Source organism: Phymastichus coffea, unplaced genomic scaffold, assembly GCF_024137745.1.
Source record: "Phymastichus coffea isolate CEN01 unplaced genomic scaffold, Cenicafe_Pcof_1.1 PCOF00236, whole genome shotgun sequence".
Taxonomy (NCBI): domain Eukaryota; kingdom Metazoa; phylum Arthropoda; class Insecta; order Hymenoptera; family Eulophidae; genus Phymastichus; species Phymastichus coffea.
The window spans coordinates 53,857-77,306 of record NW_026707047.1 but is presented as its reverse complement, the minus strand read 5'-3'; the positions used below and the strand labels follow the sequence as shown (position 1 = coordinate 77,306).

The 23,450-nt window shown below is 49.5% G+C and overlaps 1 protein-coding gene across 1 annotated transcript in view; it reads left to right on the top strand.

The window, feature by feature from the left end:
• The window catches only part of LOC131674384 (neurogenic locus Notch protein), a 34,312-nt gene extending 12,919 nt beyond the window's left edge, over positions 1-21,393 (top strand). The window contains exons 3-13 of the mRNA XM_058953027.1: positions 2,446-2,802; positions 3,477-3,632; positions 4,486-4,668; positions 13,418-13,961; positions 14,056-14,586; positions 14,670-14,902; positions 14,990-16,835; positions 16,919-18,121; positions 18,201-18,790; positions 18,915-19,365; positions 19,460-21,393. Of these exons, the coding sequence (XP_058809010.1) occupies positions 2,446-2,802; positions 3,477-3,632; positions 4,486-4,668; positions 13,418-13,961; positions 14,056-14,586; positions 14,670-14,902; positions 14,990-16,835; positions 16,919-18,121; positions 18,201-18,790; positions 18,915-19,365; positions 19,460-20,147 (6,782 nt within the window). The 3' untranslated portion in view covers positions 20,148-21,393. The remainder of the gene's footprint in view (positions 1-2,445; positions 2,803-3,476; positions 3,633-4,485; positions 4,669-13,417; positions 13,962-14,055; positions 14,587-14,669; positions 14,903-14,989; positions 16,836-16,918; positions 18,122-18,200; positions 18,791-18,914; positions 19,366-19,459) is intronic.
• The last annotated feature ends 2,057 nt before the right edge of the window (positions 21,394-23,450 follow it).

The following is a 23,450-nucleotide window of genomic DNA, read 5'->3' as shown; positions in this document are numbered from 1 at the left end:
TTTACGCGCGTGGCTAGAAAAAAGGAAAAGAAAAAAAAAACAGCGCGAGCGTAAAAAGGGCCAGTTTCGTCGGACGTTATCTCGAGAATCCCAAAGTCATCGATCTTAATTCCCAGTCTCTCATTACCTCGCTGCCCCGCGGCAGACTAACAAAAGCGTGCATTTCTTGCCCCGCTGGCACCGAGGCGTTTGCTTTTATCAACGTCATTCGCGGCTAATCGATTCGAGGCAAAGGAAAGCTCGGTTCGCGCTGCCGAGGAAGGTGCCGCGGCTTTATTTGCGCGCAAAACGACGCGAGACCAATCGCCAGGGCAAATATCCTTTTGTTGGGACGCCGCGCCGCCGCCGCCGCCGCCGCCGCCGCGCGATTCGCCTCACCGGCAGATGACACTTTTTGCTCGCTCGGTAATTGCCTCTACGGATCACGCAAGCCTCCGGCCGTTTCGAAAGCGACAGACGCGCAGCTCGATCGCAGTTTTCCGGGCGAATTACGGAGCGTCGCGAAAGTGGCCCTCGAGGAGACGTGGAAGGGACCGATGCGTCGGCGTCTCCCGCGCTCCTCTCTCTCGGACACGCACGGGCAGCGCGACACACCAGCTGATGTTATTGTTCGTAGCGCAAGGCGGGAAGGCTCCGATCGAGTCACCACCGAAAATACTTCCTTCTCCCGAAAGCTCGACGGGGAAGCAATTGACGATTTCCCAACCGCACCTGCCGCAAGTCACAAGCGCGATGATTTTCCACGGAGCTAGCTGCTATCGGGATGTAAACTCGATCGCGTGAGAAAGCACTCTTTTTATGCGGCCACAAGAGAGAGAGAGAGGATCTCTTTTCTTGCTCGCGTCGTATGCTTATAATGCTTCAGTGGACAAGGCTTCTCTATTACCCAGATCTCTCGTGTCTGTTTACAACTTTTCTGGCGCGATTCGCATTCCTCGCCTCGTGCGTCTTCCATCGATCGCCCGAGATTTCGCCGGCGCATCCTCCTTTGCGACCACCGACTCGACGATCGATGACGGCTGTCCCCCGAAAACATGCGGAAGTCCGCCTTCGAAGTGTGCTCGTTGATTGGAAATGGGAGAGTGCGGCGTTGTCACACGCTGATAAATCCAGTAGCACATTCTCGACGACCTTATTATTAGGTACGAAAATATCGTAATTTCATGTTTCCTCGCGCACACGGCCGAGATGAGAGAAGCGGAAACGATCTCTGTTCCCACGTACATTGCTCTTATCAAATCGACGCTTTTCGCTCTTTTTTTCTGTTTTGCGGTTGGAACTATCGCAGCCTCCCGTGCGGGCGCGCTCCAATTTTCAAACTCGAGAGCGATTTTGATTGCGTCCCTCTCTTATCTAACAGAGAAAACCGCAATCTTCAGATAGAATATTGTAAAGCTCCCGGGGATCGGAAGTCGTTGTCGTCGGCGCGAAATCGTTATTCGCTCGTCTGCTTAATTATCGCGCGCAGCGGGCTTTATTAATTGGGGCGTCGTCGAGGACTAAATTATCAACACCAGGCATTTACGGCCAATTAAAAATCGATCTCGGTACTCGACCCTTTGCAAATGCCAAGCGCCGCCGCGACATCCTCGTCGGCCTGTCGCGCAGAAGCCCCGCGAACGGGGAAAAGACGCGCGTGCTCTAGCCGACTGCAGTCTTTCGCGCTCTCGTCGTCTCGTTGCCGAAAGAGAGAAAAACATCAGACCGCAATAATGTCAAAAGCAACGTTCGTTACGCTTTTTGAAAGCGTTCCATTCTTTTTTTTTCTTTTATCTTGCGGTTTCCTCTTTCCGCGTCTCGTCCGCGCAGGAAAAATCGAGCGAGAGAGCGTCGCCGATCGGTTTGGTCCCGCCTTCGTTGGCGATCTGTGGCAGCCTTCGACGCTTTGGTGACGTCGGCAAAGTGTTTGTTTTTTCCTCTTCGGGAGATTGCCTCGACGGACGGGCAAAACCAATATTTGCCAGCGCCAAAGAAACTACAGGACTTGGAAGGCTTGCAGGGTGGCGGATAATTGAAAATGCGTTTTTTCCGAATATTAATTTGGCGCGAGGCTTCTCACGCCCAAATAGAAAGAGGTGGTGGAGCAAGCTATCGGATCGAAAATTATTACTTCATTAGAAGTAAACGAAAGATCCGATGCATAACGTGGGCGCGGAAACCGCAGAAAGCTCTTTTGCTCTCGCCTCCCTCAACGGTCGTGTAATGGCTTTCGTCTGTCTCGGAGGCGAATCGTTTATTGGGCTGCGGTCCATTTCGTCACGCTTAATTTGGTCCCTCGTCGAAGATTGAAGTTCGCGGTTGAGAATAATAGCTTGATTAGCAATTACCAATCGCGGCACGGCGCAGCGCCGATCGAGCGACGAACCGTAGCCGGCGTTCGCGCTGGACCGGCCGACTGACCGTCACGAGCTCATGCCCCCCCTCTCTCTCTCTCTCTGTCAACAGGATTCGAAGGTGACCAGTGCGAGGTGAACGTCGACGACTGCGTGGGCAACCTGTGCCAGAACGGCGCTACCTGCGTGGACCGGGTGAACGAGTACTCGTGCCAGTGTCCGGCGGCGTTCACGGGGCCGCAGTGCGAGCACGACGTCGACGAGTGCTCGGTGCGGCCGTCGCCGTGTCACAACGGTGCCACCTGCACGAACAGCCACGGCAGCTACTCGTGCATCTGCGTGAACGGATGGACCGGGCCCGACTGCAGCCAGAACATCGACGACTGCGCCGGGGCTGCCTGCTTCAACGGCGCCACCTGCATCGACAGGGTGGGCAGCTTCTTCTGCCAGTGCACCCACGGCAAGACCGGTGAGTTCGCGGTGCAGCCGGAGAAGGCTGCTGCCTGCCGGTGCTCAAGGTCAAATCTTGGCTCGCTCGCCGCAGCTGCGTTTGCGCGCGCGTAGCCTCGGGGACCGCGCGCACACGTGCGCTCCCAAGTCCGTAATCGCCGGCGCGGATCGCGCGCGCCAACAGCATCGAATACGGCACCGGCGCGTTTTGTCTTTGATGCGCTCGCGATGCTAATGGGGCCAGCTAGCCAACGGATATATATTCCGACTGCTGCCGATAACCCATTATTTATTTAACTCGTTTCTTCTCTCCGCTGCTAACGGAGACTTTCTCTTCTCGAGGTCGAACGGGTGTACTACTCGCATTTCATTGTTTGTTTTCTCGCTTTATTCGGTCGATTCGCCTCTTATCGCTCAGGGCGATGCAACCCTTGGCGCGCGCGCGTTGACCGGCCGTTTCTCGAAACTGATATTCTTGCGCAAATCGGAAAGATCGTTCGAACGCAGAGCAGAAGTAGGATAAAGCCTTTCGCACGGCCTCTGAGCATTCCGTGGCAGTAGCGGCGACAACAAAAACGGCAAAATAAGAGGAAAAAAAAAGTCGCTCCAAAGATGGAGATCATTAAAAGCGCGCCACGCACTTTCGATTCCTTGATTTTCCTAAAAATATCGCGACTTGCCTGATGCTCGCAGGTTTGCTTTGTCACCTGGACGACGCGTGCACGTCGAATCCATGCCACCAGGATGCCGTCTGCGACACAAGTCCAATCAATGGTTCCTTCACCTGCTCTTGTACCAGTGGATATCGCGGTATCGACTGTTCCGAGGACATCGACGAGTGCAAACAAGGTAAGCTTCTGCCGAGTGGTATCGCCGCGATCAAGTCGCATCTCTTGCCCGTCCAGTTATTAACAATTGCACGGGTGAACGGACGCGCACGCATGCAAATCATCGTTCGTTGGAAAAGCCGTGTCGCGGCCTATCGGCGCGCGTCGATTTACAAACCGGTAGCTCGCTTGTCCTTGCGATGACAGATGTCATTCGAAAGCGGAGATTTACGGTCCGCGCGGCGAACGACCCTTTCTCTCTCTTCGCAAAATGCCCACGATGATTTAAACAAACAAGACGAACAAGACGAACAAGACGAGCAAGAGGAAGAATTATCGGCGGCTACCTGCGCAAGGCAGACAAAGATTTTCAGGTGAGGGGGGAGGGGGAGAGTAAGCCGATAGCCCCACGCGCGTGCAGCTCCTCTATACCTGCTGGCGGCGCGCTCGGCTTACACATGCGGGAACGGATTTCGAGCTGAGTGCTGGTTTTGTGAGGCCCCGAAGAGAGTAGGTGGAGGGAGCAGCAGACTCGCCGGAATTGATTTTGAGGAATTTTTCGGGGGAGCCCTTCTCGCCCGACGACGACACATTAAATTATACGAGGTTTTTTAAAAGGTTTCTTGTATCTCTGGGCTCGTCGGCGATTAGCGAGCGCTCGAGCGGAGATTTCGGAAAATCATTGCGAGCCTCAAGGCTGCGACGCTGCTCCTGTTTTCGCGAGCTACGATTCGGGGGCGATTGTCTCCGCTCTGGAAAAAAAATGATCACTCGACGTGTATCTCGCGATCGTTGATTGCCGGAGTGGTGAAAGTTGTTGGCACTGCACGTGGGAAACACACGAAACCTTTAGCTTCTTTCTCGTTGTTCCGCAGGTTCGCCGTGCGAGCACGATGGCATTTGCGTCAACACGCCCGGCTCGTTCGCTTGCAACTGCACTCAGGGCTTCACTGGGCCGAGGTGCGAGACCAACATCAACGAATGCGAATCCCATCCGTGCAAGAACGACGGCTCCTGCTTGGACGATCCCGGCACCTTTAGATGTGTTTGCATGCCTGGTAAGTACGCAACGAACGTTTCGCTGATAAGTTGACGCACCGTGACGTCAGCGAGCAAGGACTCGTCTGGCGGAAGTCGATGGACAAACGACGAAAATAATCCTGGAAAAGCAAAGAGCCGACGACGAGAACGAGATCTTGCAAGTTCTCCTTGTTTCGCGTGCTTTTCGGCGGTAAATTCTTGCGCGATGACAGCGGCGTCGCCCTTAATTGTTCGACGCCGCCGCGGAAAACGCCCGCGCGCTCGCGAGATCGCCTATCTCGCCTGGCTGCTGCGCCGCTCGCTGAGTGAAAGTCTTTTTGCTGCTCGATTTTTTTCCTTTTCTTTCAGCGATGATCGTTATCGATACCGCCGCGTGTGTTTTATACTGCCGATCGCCGACGAAGATTACCGGGCTGATTCATATTGACGCCGGAGTATAATTGTTTGTTTATAACCGAGGGAAATGCGACAAATCCAGACGCCAACTTTTCACTCTCGCTGGGGAAGGGGGGAGTGAAAAAAAGCGAGAAGAAGTCCCCCGCGGTGAGCGAACTCCGTCGGAATTGCCGTCATCAATTACCGGCATGATTTCACCGCAGCGGCTCAGCCGCCGGAATTTATCGCGTCGCACTCTGTAGCACTGTGCCTCACCCCGTTACGCGACTTTCTAATTCGCGATGTATATTTCGTAATGGCCGCTGTTGGCTGCTGCGCTCTTTCGCTTCGTCGGGAGGTTTCCTTTGTCGACGAGCTTTATTTTCTGTTTGTTTTGCTTTTCTTTTCTTTTTTTTTTTCGTTTTTTTCCTTTTTGCGCGCGATGTTCGACGAAAGAGGATCTCCTCCTTGACTCTCGGAGCGCTTCGGAGAAAGAGGATATTCTTCGTTAGAAGGCCACGAGAGAAGAGAGAGAGAGAGAGAGAGAGAGAGAGAGAGAGAGAGAGAGAGAGAGAGAGAGAGAGAGAGAGAGAGAGAGAGAGAGAGAGAGAGAGAGTCAGTACTCTGACCTCTCGTGCGTTCTTTATTTTTTCTGGTTGCTGATCTTTTTCGAGACTCGTTTTAAGCTACATTTTACGGAGCCGGGAAGGAACTTTTATTCGCGTTTATTTTTTTTCAAACACGTCCGCAAGTAAATTTCACACCTGCGGCTTATGGAGCGCGATCGATAAAAGTGTCGACCGCCCCCATACACGAGCCAACGCAAAGAGGAATATGTCATGCAACGGGACATTTTAATCTGCTACTCGAGGTGCGGATGAAGGAATGGCTCTTGACGTTCGAGAAAGAGAGAGAAAAGCAACAGTCATTCGTGAGTTTTTAAAGCGCGTACTATCTCGGCTGACTTTGACCTCGGCAGACAAAAGTCGGCGAACGGTATATATCATCCCGAACAACGAAGATATCTTCGCACGCGACGTAGCCAAAGGCGCTTCTCGGTGAAATGTCGTTAGCGAGAGATGCATCGCACGGCGAAACGGCCAGCCTTGCATTGTTGTCCTCCACGCAAGGACAATAACCCCATCGTTATTTCGTCATTTTTTCCCTCTGCTCCTCCTTTCTTCGGCTCCGTACCTCTTCCCAGCGAGTACCGAATTTCTCGCGGGCGCACCGAGAGCATTTTCGCGAGCGCGCGGACGGAGAGGGCTGGACGACTCGATACGCGAGCGCGTGGCCGAGGATTAGCCTCTGGAACAAGAAGAAGACGAAGAAGAAGACGATGCCTATCGGCATATATGCGCCCACGCGTGTGCACGTGTGCGAGAGAGCGTTATCGCGGAGGATGATCTTCAGCTCGGCTGGCTTTATCCTCGGCCAGCATCTCCGCTCGTTTGGAGCGCTCTTTCTCTTTTCTTGCTCTCTTCCTTTTCCCTCCCCTTCGTTGCTTTCTGCGCCGAACTGTGTCGCCGCCGCGTCTTTCTTCTCTCGACAGTGGTCGTATCACCGAGCTTTTCCCCGTGACCGCGCGTCAAGAATAACCTGCCTTCGTGACGCGCGGCCAAAGTGCGTTGCGCAATGGCTCGCCTTCGAGTCGCGCGCGCGCGCTCCTCGGCGCCATTTATACGGGGCAACGGAGTTTCCGCTCCAGCGTGCGTGACGCGCCTCCTCTCGGCCACCACCTCTTTCCGCATCTCGCGGCTGCGGCGCGCCCAATCGACGATCTCGCGCGCCCCAGCGCGGAGGATGGTTAACGCGCCACGCGGGCAGGACCTCGCCGCGTTGAGCGCCCGCCGATCGCTCGCTCGCCGATTATTATCTTCGTCTCTCGCTACGCCCGCGTGCTGCGAGTCGACGTCGTTGGACGCGCGATGATGGTCAATTTTTAAACCCGTTCACCGCTGCCGAAAAAGCGAAAGCTCGTTAGCGCGCGCAGTTTATTCCTCCGTTAATTACCTCACCCGAGAGAAGGAGAGAGAGAGAGAGAGAGGTATCCTCTGTAGAGCTTTGCCCGTCGCGATTGATTCATTTTCTTCGTGGGGGGAAGGCGTAGAAATTGTTCAAAATCAATCATTTAACGAGGAGTCAGCGCAATTGCGATGCGCGGGATGTGCGTCACCATATATATTGCTCTCAAGTGATTGATGCCCCACCTCCTTCTCGAACTCAATTTCACCACGCGTCGGCTTTTTTTTAATTACTTCCGGATCGATAACGATACATCGCGCGATCTCTTTTTTTTTTATCATTAGCTACTTAACTTTGACGATGCCTCGGCTTCCGGTTGTTTAGAGACATCGTGTTGCGTGCTTCGCAGAAAAATGACGGCGTCTTTGTCCGAGGCCGCAGGTGGTCGCTTATTAATCGCTGTCCCCGGAAATCTCGATGGTATTTCTTTCTGTCCGATTATTAATTTTCGGCAGTGCCTTTGTGCGGCCGCTTTCGTAGATTCTTACCCGAGTCGGGCGAGTATGAATTTGTTATACGTCACCGTATCGCTCGACGATTGTGGACAAAGGCTGTAAGCTCGATATTTATCGGATGGGCCGAACGTAAGGCGAAAAGAATTTTCGCTTGTGTCGCGCTTATTTATTTGACAAGCGAGCGAAGGGACAAACACGTGTTTTAGCGCAGCTTCTTCGCAGGGCGCTTGTAAGGTTCCTCGGGTTTGTCCACGTGGCCGGTAAATCGACGTGGCCGTGCGAATGCTATTAAAAGCAGCGAAGCTGTCACGATGAAAACCAGAATCAATCTGCAGCAGGGCATTGCGGCAGCGAGTAATCGCGACTAAAGCGAAGACGCGCATCTCGATAAATTTTAAACGCGTTAATGAGGCCGGAAAGTCTATTGGATCGAAAGCGGGTCATTTGTAATATCGCTCGCACTCGATACAAGTGCAATTAAATTTCGCTGCATTTTTCTCGTTAATCCATCGGTAGTAATGAAGACGATTTGTCGTGTTCAGCGAGATAACGAGTCTAGTCGGCAATGGTAATGCGCTCTGGGCACAGCTAATTGGGTAACGGTCGGATGAGCACTCTGAATCGAAGCGGAGCTGAGTAGTAGGTGGGAGAACATCGTCCGTACAAGAAAAGACCTAATGTCACAGATTTACTCGCAGTCAATTGAGATATTTCACGCACGGAGTATCTTTTATAACCAAACACTTTTAGCCGGTGCTTATCGGCAGTTTTCTAATGAAAACAACGATATTCAAAGAAGCGACAAAGACAAACGCGCAACAGGGAGAATTACTTTTCTTAATATCGATAGAATGACAGTCGACTCGGAAAAAAAAAACTTTTAAAGCTTCGAAATTATCAGCAACTGTAAAATTTGCCGCATCGTAAATCAAACTCGAGCCCTTATTGTATTTTCGTCGAACGTATGCGCATTGGAAAATCGATGGTCACTTGCGATGCCAAAAAAAAAAAAAAAAATGGCCGCCTACGGCTGTCTCGAACAGATCGCGATAAAGGCTCTCTTGCTCGCCCTTATTCGCGTATATTATGATGTGGACAATACGATCGAAATTCGTTGGGCTTAGCTTAAAAGAAAGAAAGAAACAGAATGGTCGCGCACAGCCGGGATACGTACGTGTGTGCGGTAACGGGAGAGAGATAAATCGACGAAGAGGGAAAACGGTAAAGCAAGCGGCGGATGACGCCAAAGTCGTAAAGCACGGGCCCTTTCCCCGCGTGGATTTTCCTCCGCCGTGGTCGCGCGCAGCTCCAAGCCCGCGACGGGCGAGCTGCCGAGGGCAGCTCGTGGTCGCGTGCGCGAAAGGGCTCGTCCGCTGCGTCCCGTGTCGCGCGCTCCGGTTCCTACGGCCTCTGCGATCCCGCCCAAGTTCCCTGGCTCGCCCGACCGATTGTCCCCCGACAGTGCGGGAGTCGCATTTGCCCGAAGGTCGCTCACCTCGCGGCCGCGCGTCGAAGCGAGGATTCGTAATCGGACATCGCGCACGCGGCGCCACGAGAGAGGCCCTCGTCGATGGCTGCGCGCTGATTCCGCGAAAGCCTCCCGATCCTCCGCCGGATAGTTCGTTAAAAGTCGACCGATGATTTACGCCGCTCGGCCGCTGCTGCTGCTACTGCTGCCGCCGCTGCTGCCGCCGCTGCTGCCGCAAATAAGAAAAAATTAATTCGTATTCGGCGCGCGCGATATACGTCGATATAAATCACGCGAGAGGGCACACGCGCTCCGCGATCCTTAATCGGGCGCCGGACGCTTTCGTCTTCTTGTCGATGCACATTAGCTTCCTTTGAATGCCGCGTGGCTCGCTTCTGCTCCCGCGCGCGACAGCGAAGAGCAAGCGTGTTTCGCTTTATCCTCCGAGGGACAGCTGCAGCTCGGTAGCTTTTTGGTGACGTGGAGATCGAAGCACGGGAACACGGAGAATCATCGGACTGCGTTTCGGCGATTTGTCGAGTGCCTCCGTCGCCACTGTCACGTTGCTTTAAGAGATCGGAAGCTTACGCGCTTTCTTTTTTTTTTTTTTACGGGTCTCGGTCGACCTTACGATTAACGTAGCGAGTTAGCGAGTTATTTCGTCGGATCTAACGAACATCGGAACGCTCGGGAGATACACTCGTTCGCCTCGCCGCGACGCGGCATTACGGCAATGTCGATTTAGAAAGTCGCGGCACGTTTCCAGGGCGGTATGGAGTTTTTCGCACTCTCGGCTCGGCTGCTGCAGCGAAAGGAAAGTAAAGCGGCCGACCGACGCCGCCTCCCAACGCGTACACATATATACAATGTATATATCAAATGCGGATTTGACCTTTATTATCGCACGGACCGAAGTGCACATGTTTTCGCTTCTAAATAATACATTCGAGACAAACAGGATTGCAAGAAGTACGCGGACGTGCCACTTAACCAGTTTCGCGACGATAAGTTTATTTTTTGTTGCGCCAATAAAGTTCGCCTTAACCACCAGCGCCGCGTTATTTTTCGGCGAAGAGCGCGCGTGCGTATCAATCAAAAAGCAAGGCTTACTTTTAAGCTGTCGTGCGGAAAAGAAATTCGTACGCATCTCTCTCTCTCTCTCTCTCCCTTGTCGGGAAAAAAAAGAGAGAGGACGAAAGGTATGTAATTATCTCCCGATGCTCTTCGCAACAGCTTTGCACTTAATCCATATCGCTCGTTAATACTTGAAAAGAAACTTAACGGTAAGCGAGAAAAAAACAATGAATTCTCAGTTACGTAATATACACGTGTGTGTGTGCGTACGTGCGCGCATTGTATCGTAGAAAAGGTTTGAACGCCAGCGGTTTTCAATCAGAAAACTTGGGCATAAAAGAGAGATGATCGTAATTGACAAGCTTGATTCGACACTACCACCGGCAGGATAGCAATTAAGCTAACTGCGCGCAATCCGATGCCGAACGCGCACGAAAGCGTACGATCTGCCTCCTTTATGCGTGCGTTAGCTTTGAAAGAATGGACGCGCGTTTCAATTTTCCGTAGTCGTTGGAAGTGTGTTTGCGTTGGCGAATCGAAAGAGTCTGAAGGCGATAAACGGACTTCGTCGGAGAGCACCCCGTGATGTATGAATTTTTTCCATATACCCGCGATGACGAAGCCTCTCAATGAATAGTAATAATTGTCGATCAATGCAAACAAGAAAGAGAGCGTGAAACTTTCTCTGCCACATAGTTAATTAAGCGGCTGGATTCCGTTCTAATTGGATTAATCGGCTGGCGCGCGCGGTTGCGACAAATCGTTATTAAGCCTTTTTTTTTGTCTCGCTTCTATCGAGTTTACGTCATCGGTCGGAGGAAAAGAGGGAAACAAAAAAGAAAAAGGAAAAGCACCATGCCACAGCGTGCGATCGCAGATCGAAGCTCCGAAAAACCAGGTGCTCTCATGAGTGCCACACCCACGACACCAAGATCCGTGTTTCTCATAGACTGCTGCACGCCATTTGCATTGCTTTTCGAGTTTTACGGGCCCTCTGCACTGCTAATCCGCCTTTTCCATCTCGACCTAGTTTTGCGGCTGCAAATAAATAAACGGTTCTTTTTTCTTGCCATTTTTCCTCCTTATTCTTTTTTTTCTTTTGCAAGGCGCGCGTGGGAGTTGAACAACCAAGAAATACGCTCGATTGTCCAAAGCTGATGGATTGCGAATTCTGTTTTCTAGGTCGTTAGATCGCAAACGATTAATAAAAATAAAACCGTCCCTTTCATCGCGCCGCCATCTACGTAACTATATTACGCTGTGGCTGCGATTTTTCGCCCATTAACTTTCAAAGTTGTCGCCGCGAAAATGGCTCACCCGAGCGAATGCCACGGAACGTGCGCAGCGTGCCCACTGCCGCCGAGGAAAAAACCGACGAGGCGAAATACGAAAAATTCACCGCCACTCTCTGGAATTTCCACTCGATGCAGCAGCAGCGCGCGAAATCCAAGTCCGTTTTCTTTTTTCGCGCGCATAATACCTACTTAGCGTGGCCGTTAAATGCGGCGGCAGTAGCATCCCCGTAATTACAGCGCTAAAAGCCGGCGAGCCAACTCGCGCGCGACATTGACTCGGCAGAGTCGCACTTATCTCGTTCTCGCTTTTATCTCGGCGGTTGGCGGCCGTAAATCAAACCTCCTCGCTGCTTAATCCTTCATTCTTTCGTTCTCGTTTTGTTCGGCTCGCTTCTTGGCAATTGATCAATCTTCGGATGCAAATTCCATTGGGAAACTGCACGGTGACCACGCCCATGCCGGAGAGAAAGTTCAACTGTATAATTTTTGTTTTCACGGTTAGAAGCGCGCGTGTGATGCAAGTGTCTGCGCGTAAAAAGCTGCTGCATTCTTCGCGGCACAGAGCGCGGCATTCTTCGGCGCTGGAGCTTTACGACTCCCGCGTTTTTCGGAATTTTTCCGGCGGCGCGCTGCCAGGCTTTTACAGTTACGTGCTGTGGCGCTCGAGAGAGGAGGCTGCTCCTTCGTCTCCTCTCGCGCGCCGCGGCATAATGAAGTCGTCGGCGCCGTCGGCCGAAATTCAGCGACGCGTACGGACGGTCGTTGGCGCGTTCGTCGACGCGTTCGTCGGCGCGTTCGACGGCGCGATCGCGCTCACATCGCTCGTCATCCGTTGCGCGGCCGAGCCTGGATCGCGCTGGATTTACTTTCGACCGTGAGTTACACGGCAGAGAAAGCGCGACGGCGGCGGCGGCGGCGGCGGCGGCGCGCGATTGGTCACCTATGGGAAACCGAAGTGTGCTGCAGCAGGCAGGCAGAGCACGCGAGATACCTATCGGCGGTGTGTGCGCGCAGTCTGCGCCACGTAACCGGGGCGCAGTCATGGGAGCAGCCGGCGCTCGGGTGGAGGAGAGAAAGCGCCTGCATTTCGCACACGACTTCCGCGCGGCTCGCCTTGGTGGCTCCGACCGCTCCACCGGGGCCTCCGCGCTCTCGGCGTTTTCGCTTGGCTCCCACACTGCTGCCACCGATCGCTCATCCCGGCCGTCCGCTGCCTTGCCGGCCGACTCCTTTGCGCGAGCGCCGCTCTCGCGCTCGTGGGCCGCGTCGAAAAATTGTCGATACACGGGCCGAGGGAGAAAAACGGGTGAGGGGGGGGGGGGGCACCCACATAACGAGGTAGTTTTTCGGAGAACACACGCGGCGACCTCGATCTGCTCTCTTTCAGAGTCGGCCGACGACGCGGCGCGCGGACGGAGAAGCTAGAGAGAAGGCAAATTACCGCAGGCTCTCCCATTGTTACGTATACTCTCTCTCCCGCGGGCAACATGATTTACGTCTGGCCGAGCGTAGCCATTTTTTTCTCTTTCTTCTTCTCGTTTTTTTCTTTTCTCCTTTTTTTTTTCTTTTTTATTTTTGGGCAAAACGTCGATTGCGAAACGAGGGCTCGTTAAAACACGAAAATTCCAGCAATTAATTAAGCCATAACTCCGACTGAAAAATGCCACGTCCGCATTGCTCTTGTCTTCGGTTAAGTATGATTTACCGTTTGGTAATCTCGTCGCAGGCAAATCAAAGAGCGCAATTAGTTGAGGCGAGCGCTAATTGCTCGGCTGTCCGGTAATTGCCGTAGTGGATGTAACGTCAGGCGTGACGCGTGATCGAATGTCCTTTTTCTCCCCCGTCGACGAATCGAAGCGCGAGGGAGCTTTTTGTTGTTCGTGAAAGCGGTGAGAATGTCGGCGCGGCAGCGCGCTCGGGAGCTTTCTCTTCGTACCATCGATGATTTATTCGCGCGCGTAAAAATCTGACCTTCATTCGTGCGATTGCCGCGAGAAAAACAGTAACGAAAATAACGCAAAAGCAAACGAGGAAAAAGGAGAAAAGAGCTACAACCCAGCCGCCTCTGTCGCAGGTTTCACGGGAACGCAATGCGAGATCAACATCGACGAGTGCGCAGCGAATCCATGCCTGAACAACGGCGTCTGCACGGACTTGATAAACGGCTTCAAGTGCAAGTGCGCCGATGGCTTCGCCGGTGTGCACTGTCAAATCAACATCGACGACTGTGCCTCGTCTCCGTGCCGCAACGGTGGCACGTGTCACGACAGCATCGCGCGCTACACCTGCGAGTGTCCGGCCGGCTTTACCGGCGCGTCATGCGAGACCAACATCAACGATTGCCAATCGAATCCGTGCCACAGCGGCAGCTGCATCGACGGCGAAAATTCCTTCACTTGCAGCTGCTTCCCCGGCTTCACGGGCAATCTATGCCAGACGCAGATCGACGAGTGCGAGAGCAATCCGTGCCTGTTTGGCGGAAGGTGCGAGGATAGAATCAACGGCTATCAGTGCATTTGCAGACCCGGCACTTCGGGGACCAACTGCGAGATCAACGTCAACGAGTGCTACAGCAATCCCTGCAGGAACGGCGCCAGGTGTATCGACGGCATCAACAGGTAAGCGTCGCTCGCCTCGTCATCGTTTCTGCCAGCGCTCGTTACGTTCGGCTCTGACCGCTCTGAACGCGTCGCTTTTCTCGCTCGGCCGCAGGTACTCGTGCGAGTGCGAGCCAGGCTTCACCGGTCAGCACTGCGAGACCGACATCAACGAGTGCGCCTCGAATCCCTGCGCCAACGGTGGCCGGTGCATCGACTTGATCAACGGCTACCGCTGCGAGTGCCCGCGTGGCTACTACGACGCGCGTTGCCTGAGCGACGTCGACGAGTGCTCGTCCAATCCGTGCATGAACGGCGGCACCTGCGAGGATGGCGTCAATCAGTTCATCTGCCACTGTTTACCTGGCTACGGTGGCAAACGTTGCGAGGCTGACATCGACGAGTGTGGCTCGAATCCGTGCCAGCACGGCGGTGCCTGCAAGGACAGACTCGACGGTTACAGTTGCCAGTGCTTGGCTGGCTACGCCGGAATCAATTGTGAGACGAACATCGACGATTGCGCCAACAATCCTTGCCAGAACGGTGGCTCCTGCATCGATTTGGTCAACGACTACAAGTGCGTCTGCGAACTGCCACACACTGGAAGAAATTGCGAAAACAAGTTGGATCCTTGCTCGCCTAACAAGTAGGTTCCTCGCCGCGAGACACCGGCTTGTTTATGCTGTGCTAAAACCGTTCTCACGCTTGATGTATCTCCTTCTCCCGTAGATGCCTTCACGGAGCCAAGTGTACACCCTCCTCGAACTTTCTGGACTTCGCCTGCACCTGCACTGTTGGATACACCGGCCGCTACTGTGACGAAGACGTCGACGAATGCGTGATGACATCACCGTGCAGGAACGGTGCTACCTGTCGTAACACCAATGGCTCCTATCACTGCATCTGTGCCAAGGGTTATGAAGGACGGGATTGCGTTATCAACACTGACGACTGTGCTTCATGTCAGTTATAAGAAATTTATCGTCGTCGTATCTTTATTTCCTTTGTATTCATTGGAAAAAACTAATAACGCGTGTTTTTAATTGCAGTCCCTTGTCAGAACGGCGGCTCTTGTCTGGACGGCATTGGCGACTACACCTGCCTGTGCGTGGACGGTTTCAGCGGCAAGCATTGCGAGGTCGACATCGACGAGTGTATCTCGGCACCCTGTCAGAATGGAGCCACCTGCAAAGAATACGTCAACTCGTATACTTGCCAGTGCAGGCTCGGCTTCTCCGGTATCAACTGTCAGACTAACGACCAAGACTGTACCGAGTCGTCTTGTATGAACGGTGGCACTTGCATCGACGGTATCAACAACTACACTTGCGTCTGTCGACCTGGATACACTGGTTCCAACTGTCAGTATAGAATCAACGAGTGCGACAGTAATCCTTGCATGAACGGAGCAACGTGTCACGACCACGTTCAGCATTACACTTGTCATTGTCCTTATGGATTCACTGGTGAGAGATGCGAAGGGTACGTCGACTGGTGTGCCGAATCACCTTGCGAGAATGGAGCTACATGTCTGCAAAAGAGAAACAAATACGAGTGCGTCTGCTCGCCTGGATGGACTGGTAAGGTCTGCGATGTTGAAATGGTTTCTTGTAAGGATGCCTCGCTTCGTAAGGGCGTTGCCGAGAGACGATTGTGCAACAACGGAACCTGTAAAGACATTGGTAACAGTCATACTTGTATCTGTAACGAGGGTTACACCGGTAGCTATTGTCAGACCGAGATCAACGAGTGCGACTCGGCTCCTTGTCAAAACGGTGCTACCTGTCGCGATCTCGTCGGTTCCTACCAGTGTGATTGTACTACGGGTTTCCAAGGTCAGAACTGCGAACTCAACGTGGACGATTGCCGACTGAATCCATGCCAGAACGGTGGCACTTGTCATGATCTCATCAGCAACTTTAGCTGCTCCTGCCCACCCGGCACTCTTGGTTATCTGTGTGAAATCAACGTCGACGATTGCGTGAAAGATGCCTGCCACAACAACGGCACCTGCGTTGACAGAGTCGGTGGCTTCGAATGCAAGTGTCCACCTGGTTTTGTTGGTCCACGTTGCGAAGGTGACATCAACGAGTGTCTGTCCAATCCTTGCGCAGCACCTGGTACTCAAGACTGCGTGCAACTGGTCAACAACTACCACTGCAACTGCAAGCCTGGTTACATGGGTCGTCACTGCGAGGTTGAAGTCAATTTCTGTGACAATGCTCCGTGTCAGAACGGCGGTATTTGTACTGCAGAGAAAGCCGGTCATACGTGTCTCTGCCCAAGTGACTACTATGGCCCCAACTGCGAGTTTTCCGGATCGTACTGCGACAGAGAGCCGTGTCTTAATGGTGGTACTTGTCGAGTGACCAACACTGCCGTCGGCTACAGATGCCACTGTGCACCTGGTGTCGCTGGTACGCACTGTGAGATCGATGCCCTCGACGAGTGCCAGAGCAATCCTTGTCAGCAAGCTGAAGCGATGTGTGAAAATCTTCTTGGAGATTATGCTTGCTACTGCCCACCCAAGTGGACTGGCAAGAATTGCGAGATCTACGATCCCAATTATCGCGGTGGCGTGTTCGGCAGAAGGAAGCCTAATCAATCCGTTCAGATGAATGCCTACGATCTTGATCTTGAGCGTGAGAAAAAGAAATGCATCGAGAATAGATGTGATGAGAAATCCGGCAACCACAAGTGTGACGAGGAATGCAATCGATATGCTTGTAACTTTGATGGAAACGACTGCTCGCTAGGTATCAATCCATGGAGGAACTGTACTGCTCCGATCAACTGCTGGGACGTATTTATGAACGGCGAGTGTGATGAGGTCTGCAACAACGCCCAGTGCTTGTTCGATGGTAGGGACTGTGAGAAGAGGCTTGCACCTTGCAAGTAAGTAGTCATTTATATAGATGTTTGGTCAAATATTTGTTGGTACTCAAGCTGATACTAATAATTTTATTTCAATTTCACAGCCCAATCTACGATGCCTACTGTCGTAAGCACTACGCAAACGGCTATTGTGACTATGGCTGCAACAACGCCGAGTGTAACTGGGACGGTCTCGATTGCGAGGATGAACCGCCATCTCTTGCTGGTGTAATCTCAGTTGTAGTACGCATGGACATGCAGACTTTCCGTCAGAACATCGTTGGTTTCCTTCGTGATATGGGCCACGAACTGCGCACCACCTTGCGTGTGAAAACGGACGAATTGGGCCAGGAGATGATCTTTCCGTGGAAACGCGACAACCAGCCATCTATCCAAACGAACTTCTTCGGTCGTCCTACCAGTATTTACGGCGATAAACAGACCGGAGTAGTTGCTTATCTCGAGATCGATAATAGAAAGTGTACAATGACTTCGAATGCCGTATGCTTTCCAACGGCAAACGAAGCAGCGGAATATCTTGCGGCTAAGGCCTCGAAGCACACGTTGACGAGAAACTACCCGATTGAGAAGGTCGAGAGTGTGATCGATCAGATTTCCGACTATCCAGACTCACAGACCAACTACAAGTATGTACTAATCGGTGCGATTCTCGTCGTCCTCGCGACTAGCTTGATCGGTGTACTTGTCACCGCGAAGCGACGTCATCCTGGCAAAATCACGACTTGGTTCCCCGATGGATTCATGTTGAGTTCATCTAACAGCGTGCAACGTCGTCGAGCAGCACCTCGTCGCCGTGGCCCCGACGGTCAGGAGATGCGTAATTTAAATAAACCACAACCTGGTAGCAACTGCATGAGTCTCGAAGTAGGCAATGGCAGAACACCACAATGGTCGGACGATGAGTCGGATCTGCCGCCTTCGAAAAGAATGCGCGCCGGTTTGACCGAGCCAGGTTATGCCAGTGATCAAACTATTATCACCGATTATGAAGAAGCCGAACCGAGGTTATGGTCACAAGGACATATTGATCCTTCGGACATGCACACCAGGCCGGATGCTGGTGGACGTACGCCGCCGGATCATGCCGATGGGTTGAATGCCAGAAATCCTTGCGGTATGACGGAGCTCATGGTTGCTGCTGTTAGCGGTGGTGGTCTGGATACTGGCGAGGACGATGAAGATAGTGATGGCACTGCTGCAGTTATTACTGATCTTGTCAACCAGGGAGCTGACTTTAATGCAGTTACTGATAAGACTGGTGAAACTTCGCTGCACCTTGCTGCAAGGTACATACACTTTTTCACGCTCATCAAATTCATTTGCATTATACGAAATGTATTCATTCAACCAAACTGATGTTTACAGGTACGCACGTGCGGACGCCGCAAAGAGACTGCTAGACGTAGGTGCGGATGCAAACTCAATGGATAACAACGGTCGTACACCACTTCACTCGGCTGTGGCCGCTGACGCGATGGGCGTCTTCCAGATTCTGCTGCGCAATCGCGCCACCAATCTGAACGCTCGCATGCACGACGGCACGACACCGCTGATTTTGGCCGTACGTCTTGCTACGGAAGGAATGGTCGAAGATTTAATCAACGCCGAGGCAGACATCAACGCCGCTGACAACAGTGGCAAGACAGCTCTCCACTGGGCTTCAGCTGTCAATAATACTGATGCTGTGAACATACTCTTGGTGCATGGCGCGAACAGAGACGCGCAAGACGACAAGGACGAGACACCGTTGTTCTTGGCAGCGAGAGAAGGTAGTTACGAAGCATGTAAGGTGCTACTCGATAACTTCGCCAACAGGGAAATTACCGACCATATGGATCGGTTACCCAGAGATGTGGCGGGCGAGAGAATGCATCATGATATTTGCCGATTAATCGATGAGCACGTAACGAGGTCACCTCAGATGGTCTCCGTAATGCCTAATGGTCCTCTAATGGGTAAGTTCGTTTGTGTGTTATTAAATTTCCTTGGTTTTTTCACACTACATCAGTATTTAAAATTTGTATTGTGACATATTTAAATTCGATACAATTAACGTCTCTCTTTTTTCTGATTCATCAGGCTCACCAAATCATCCACAATTGATACCGCATCCGACAGTGATAAGCTCCTCGTCGAAGGCGTCAAAGTCGAAGAAACGCGCGAAACCCGGCAACCCAAGCAGCCCGGAATCGGAAAACGGCGGAGGCGGCGGTGGCGCAGCGTCGGTCAGGCGAAAACCTTCGGTAAAGAAACAGCCTCCGGCAAAGCGCGCCGCCCAGCCGAATCCCAATCAAGAACTGCCACAAGGAGCTGAAGGTGCCGAGGGTAATTTGCCCTCGCCTTACGATAGTGCCAGTTTGTATAGCAATGCACTGCCACCATTGGTTGGAGCCACGCAAACTCACACGCAAGCAACGGCAGCCGCAGCTGCAGCTCAAGCTGCTGCTGTTGCCGCTGCGGCGGTTCAGGCTGCCAAGCAACCACCTCCATACGAGGATTGCATCAAATCTCAAACTATGCAACCACAGAGGTGAGATGACTTTTAGATTTGATTATTTTTATTATTTTATTATGTGAAAATTGAGAGTTTATGTACTTATACGTGTATATGTTTCCATTGGCAGCTTACAACAGCAGCTGGGTCATTTGGACGGCTATACGAGCTACGGGCTGCCGAATTTTCACGACCAGCTGCTGGGGGTACAACACCAACAGCAGCGTCAGCAGTCAAACGGGGGCACGAACGGCACGGCAAGCATGATCGTAAACACGCTATCACCACCGTATAGTAACCAGTCGCCACCGCACTCGGTTCAGTCGAACATGACCCTGTCGCCACAGGCGAATTACATGGGTTCACCGTCACCAGCGAAAAACCGACCATCCTTGCCAACCTCGCCCACCCACATAGCGGCGATGCGACAGGCGACGCATCAGAAGCATGGCGGCATACCTCCAGTGGGGTTTGACTTTGAGAATCTGCCTTACCCACAGCAGCAGATGCAACCGCAGCAACAGCAACAGCAGCAGCAATTTCAACAGCAGCAGCAACAGCAGCAGAGCCAACAACAGTACTATCAGTACTTGACGCCGCCGTCTCATCATTCGGGTCCGGACGTCACGCCGCAGCACCTAATGCAAGCACCCGAGAGCTTCCCAACGCCGTCGCCTGATAGCCCTGGGCACTGGTCGTCGAGTTCACCGCATTCGAACAGCGACTGGTCTGAGTGCATGGCTTCCCCGCAGAACGCCTACGGCTCCGCGCCACCAGGACACCAAAGCAATAAGGGCTCCGAGGCTATCTACATTTGAGTGTCTATGTGTGCGCGCGAGACTGAAACTGCGGACTCTCTTTTTAATCCGTAGATTCTTTTTTTTATTAGACACAACTTTTTTGTGCTGCTCGGTCTTTGCGACCGATGGCAACAACAATGCCGTTAATCACACGACATTCAAGCGCCTTAATTATTATATATTATAACGTTTTTTTATTCGAAATGATTAATTATTAATTTTTATAAGCTATATTTGTGAAAATGAGATATATATATATATATGTATATACAAATATAAAGAAAAATGCTTGTTCGATTTATTTGACTATAGTCAGAGGGTGGAGATTTTACGGGATTGATCGAGTGCTTTTTTTCCTTCAGAAAAATTGGTTTTTTTATGTGCATTTTCATTTTTTTCTCATGCAGTCATATGCTATTCTAGTTTCTTTTAGATAAATTAACATTTTAATAATAATGATTATTAATTTTTCTTACTTTGGACGAGCAATACGTTCATAATATGTGAATGCATGTACATAATTATTGATGAAGTAAACTGTTTCGGTTTATTTGACTATAGTCAAATACAATGCGAAGAGTAACTTTAGTTTATTTGAACTGATCTAAAAGTATCATAAAGATCATGCAAGTTATAGGAGATTTTTATACACTTTTTTTCTCATTTTTGTCTTTGTTTTAATTTTAATATACGACTCGTTGCGCGATTTTGGTGAATCGCGATGTTCTTCCAAAAAACGCTGATTTTGTCGACGTTATCTGGTTGCAGATATGCAGGTCCCCTTGGATGCCACGCGTCCTATTAGTAAACAAATCAACTCGTGCTCTGCGCCCTTCCCCCATCACTTTCTGTGTTAATTAAAAAGTGTATTAAAAACAGAAAAAACGTAAGACTTCTATTTTTTGTCACCCAGTTGATTAAGTTAAGTTAGAATGCTCTTATTATTAATATTATGACTATTACAATATTATAATAAATCTTGTTATTCCTTGTAACTTGTAAAAAGTACTAAGTTTTATCCGTAATAATTATTTGTCTAGATAAATTAAGTTTATCATAGTCCTACTACAATCACGCTCCTATACACAATCCCTATCTATATTTTTTTAAATTATGTCTCATAGATATAATAGATAAACATAGTTTTTAACATTTAAGTGATAGGGTTGTTGTTCATTTGTGCTATGCTTTCGCGTTTTTTATTCTTTATATCATAAGCATAGATAATTCAAGTGTATTTTGAGAAATTTTACGCAACAATCAAATTGTATTATAGCAATAAAAAATAAAAATAAACATTAAAGTATACGATGTTTTCTAATTTTATTCCGACTCCTCTCTGTTATTACCTCAGTATAATTGTACCATCAATTGGAAATTGTAAGCTAATATGTAAAAAAAATCGTATATGGTTTATGTGTTTTTATTATCTTTTATAGAAAGGTTCTTTTACAAAATAACAGTTATGATTATGAATACTTTATATAGAACGTACAATTGATGATAAAATCCATTATAATAAAATTTGTTAGAATGAGGTAAAAAAATTAATTAGATAATATTTCTAATAAGTAATTCATAACTTTAGATTCAAAATCTATTTATAAAACTTAATGCATTATTGTATCTTAAAAATACTTAAAAGGTTTGGGCTTTGTTTATTTACAACTTCTAATAAATAGGATTGCTTCATCCTTTCTAACAAATAAACATACATGTAGTCAAATAGTTTTCCACCTCATAGTTTTTCTTCCAGGCATCCAATCATTTGAATCATATAAAATAAAAACAAGAATTCAATCGAATTTAATATATAAAATATATATATTGCTTATGATTGTACTTACGTGTATGATAAGCATGGTTCTTGAATATTTTCTTATAATTTTTGTAGTCTATATTTTTCAGTTCCTGTAATTCACAGTAAAGTAACTTTTCAAATAGGTTCCTTATTTATTAATAACTTAAACCATTCTGAATGTCAGTTTAAATTGTTCAGCATTATCTTTTCGTCGTTAAAAAATCCTGTACGCCAAGTAGTATTTGATACGTGAGGCATAGCAATGGCAATTCATTTCTAAATTTTGTTTCTTCAAAAAGAAAACCGATAATTCATAAACAAACACACTACAAAAGAATTGGATTTCGTTATACTACATCGTCGAGTACGTAAGCTCTTTAGCTGACGATTGCGAAATACTAAACAAGGCACCGGATCAAAATCTATTTGAACTGCTTCGGTTACATTTTTTTCTTATTTTTGCGAGTTGAAGCATAAAAGTTAGACCGTTTTACGGTATCTTTAACTAAATTCGAATATAAAAGTTAAATTAAACAAAGGACAAAAGGAGTTATAACGCTTTATTGCTCCTATTACAGAATATTCTTCACGTTAATATTTAATAATATATCCTTTATCCATTGCTGGCAATTTCTAAATGTACGATCAAGAAGATGCGATAATAGTAATTCTTCAACACAATGATATGTAAAGCTCTTTGTTGCAAGTGATTACTCAATTAGTTCATTTTTAAGAGGAATTCAATTAATGTTCTGATTGTGCGACTACAAACAAGTTTTCTCCATGCTGTATCTTTTTGTGAGAAGCTATTTATTCGGTCAGCTTTTTTCATTTTACACAACTAAATGATACGCGCTAAGCAAGTTACGTAGAGACGATCAGAATATTGGGTAAGTTGTACTGAAAGTGGTTAATCGTACAATACAAGAATGCAAAACTTTTCGGCAGGAGGAAGCGAAAAACTACCGATGTAGAATTGACGCAATATTCGTTAGACCGGTTTGGCAAGATCGAACCTGGCGAAACTTGTTTTAATGCACCATCTGCAATAGCAAATTTCAGCTAAGTGTTCAGAAAAGTGACGTTACTGAGAATAAACACGCTTTTGCAAACTGGAATTGAAACCATTTTCGGGAACTTACGAGACCAGCTGTCAAATGTGCCCTCTTGTAAATTAATTTTTAACAAATTGAATGGCGGCAGAATTATAGAAGGTTTTGTGCGTTAGAAAGCATCTCCTCGTGCTGGCATGATTTCTAAACACATAAAAACTTGTGTAAGGTGTAATAAAGCAGCTTATAAGGGTAGTAAAACTCATAACGAAATGACGTAACATCAAACAATTGACGGGTGTAGGAAATTATTTGAAAACAAAACGGTTTTCTGTCATAGACAAAATGCAACAATTATTAAATTTATATTTCAATTAAATTGACTGAGATATATTGCCCAGTAATAATTTATAAAGTATGCAGATTATCATAACTTAGTATCTCGACAGGCCTAGTAGAAGGTGGAGC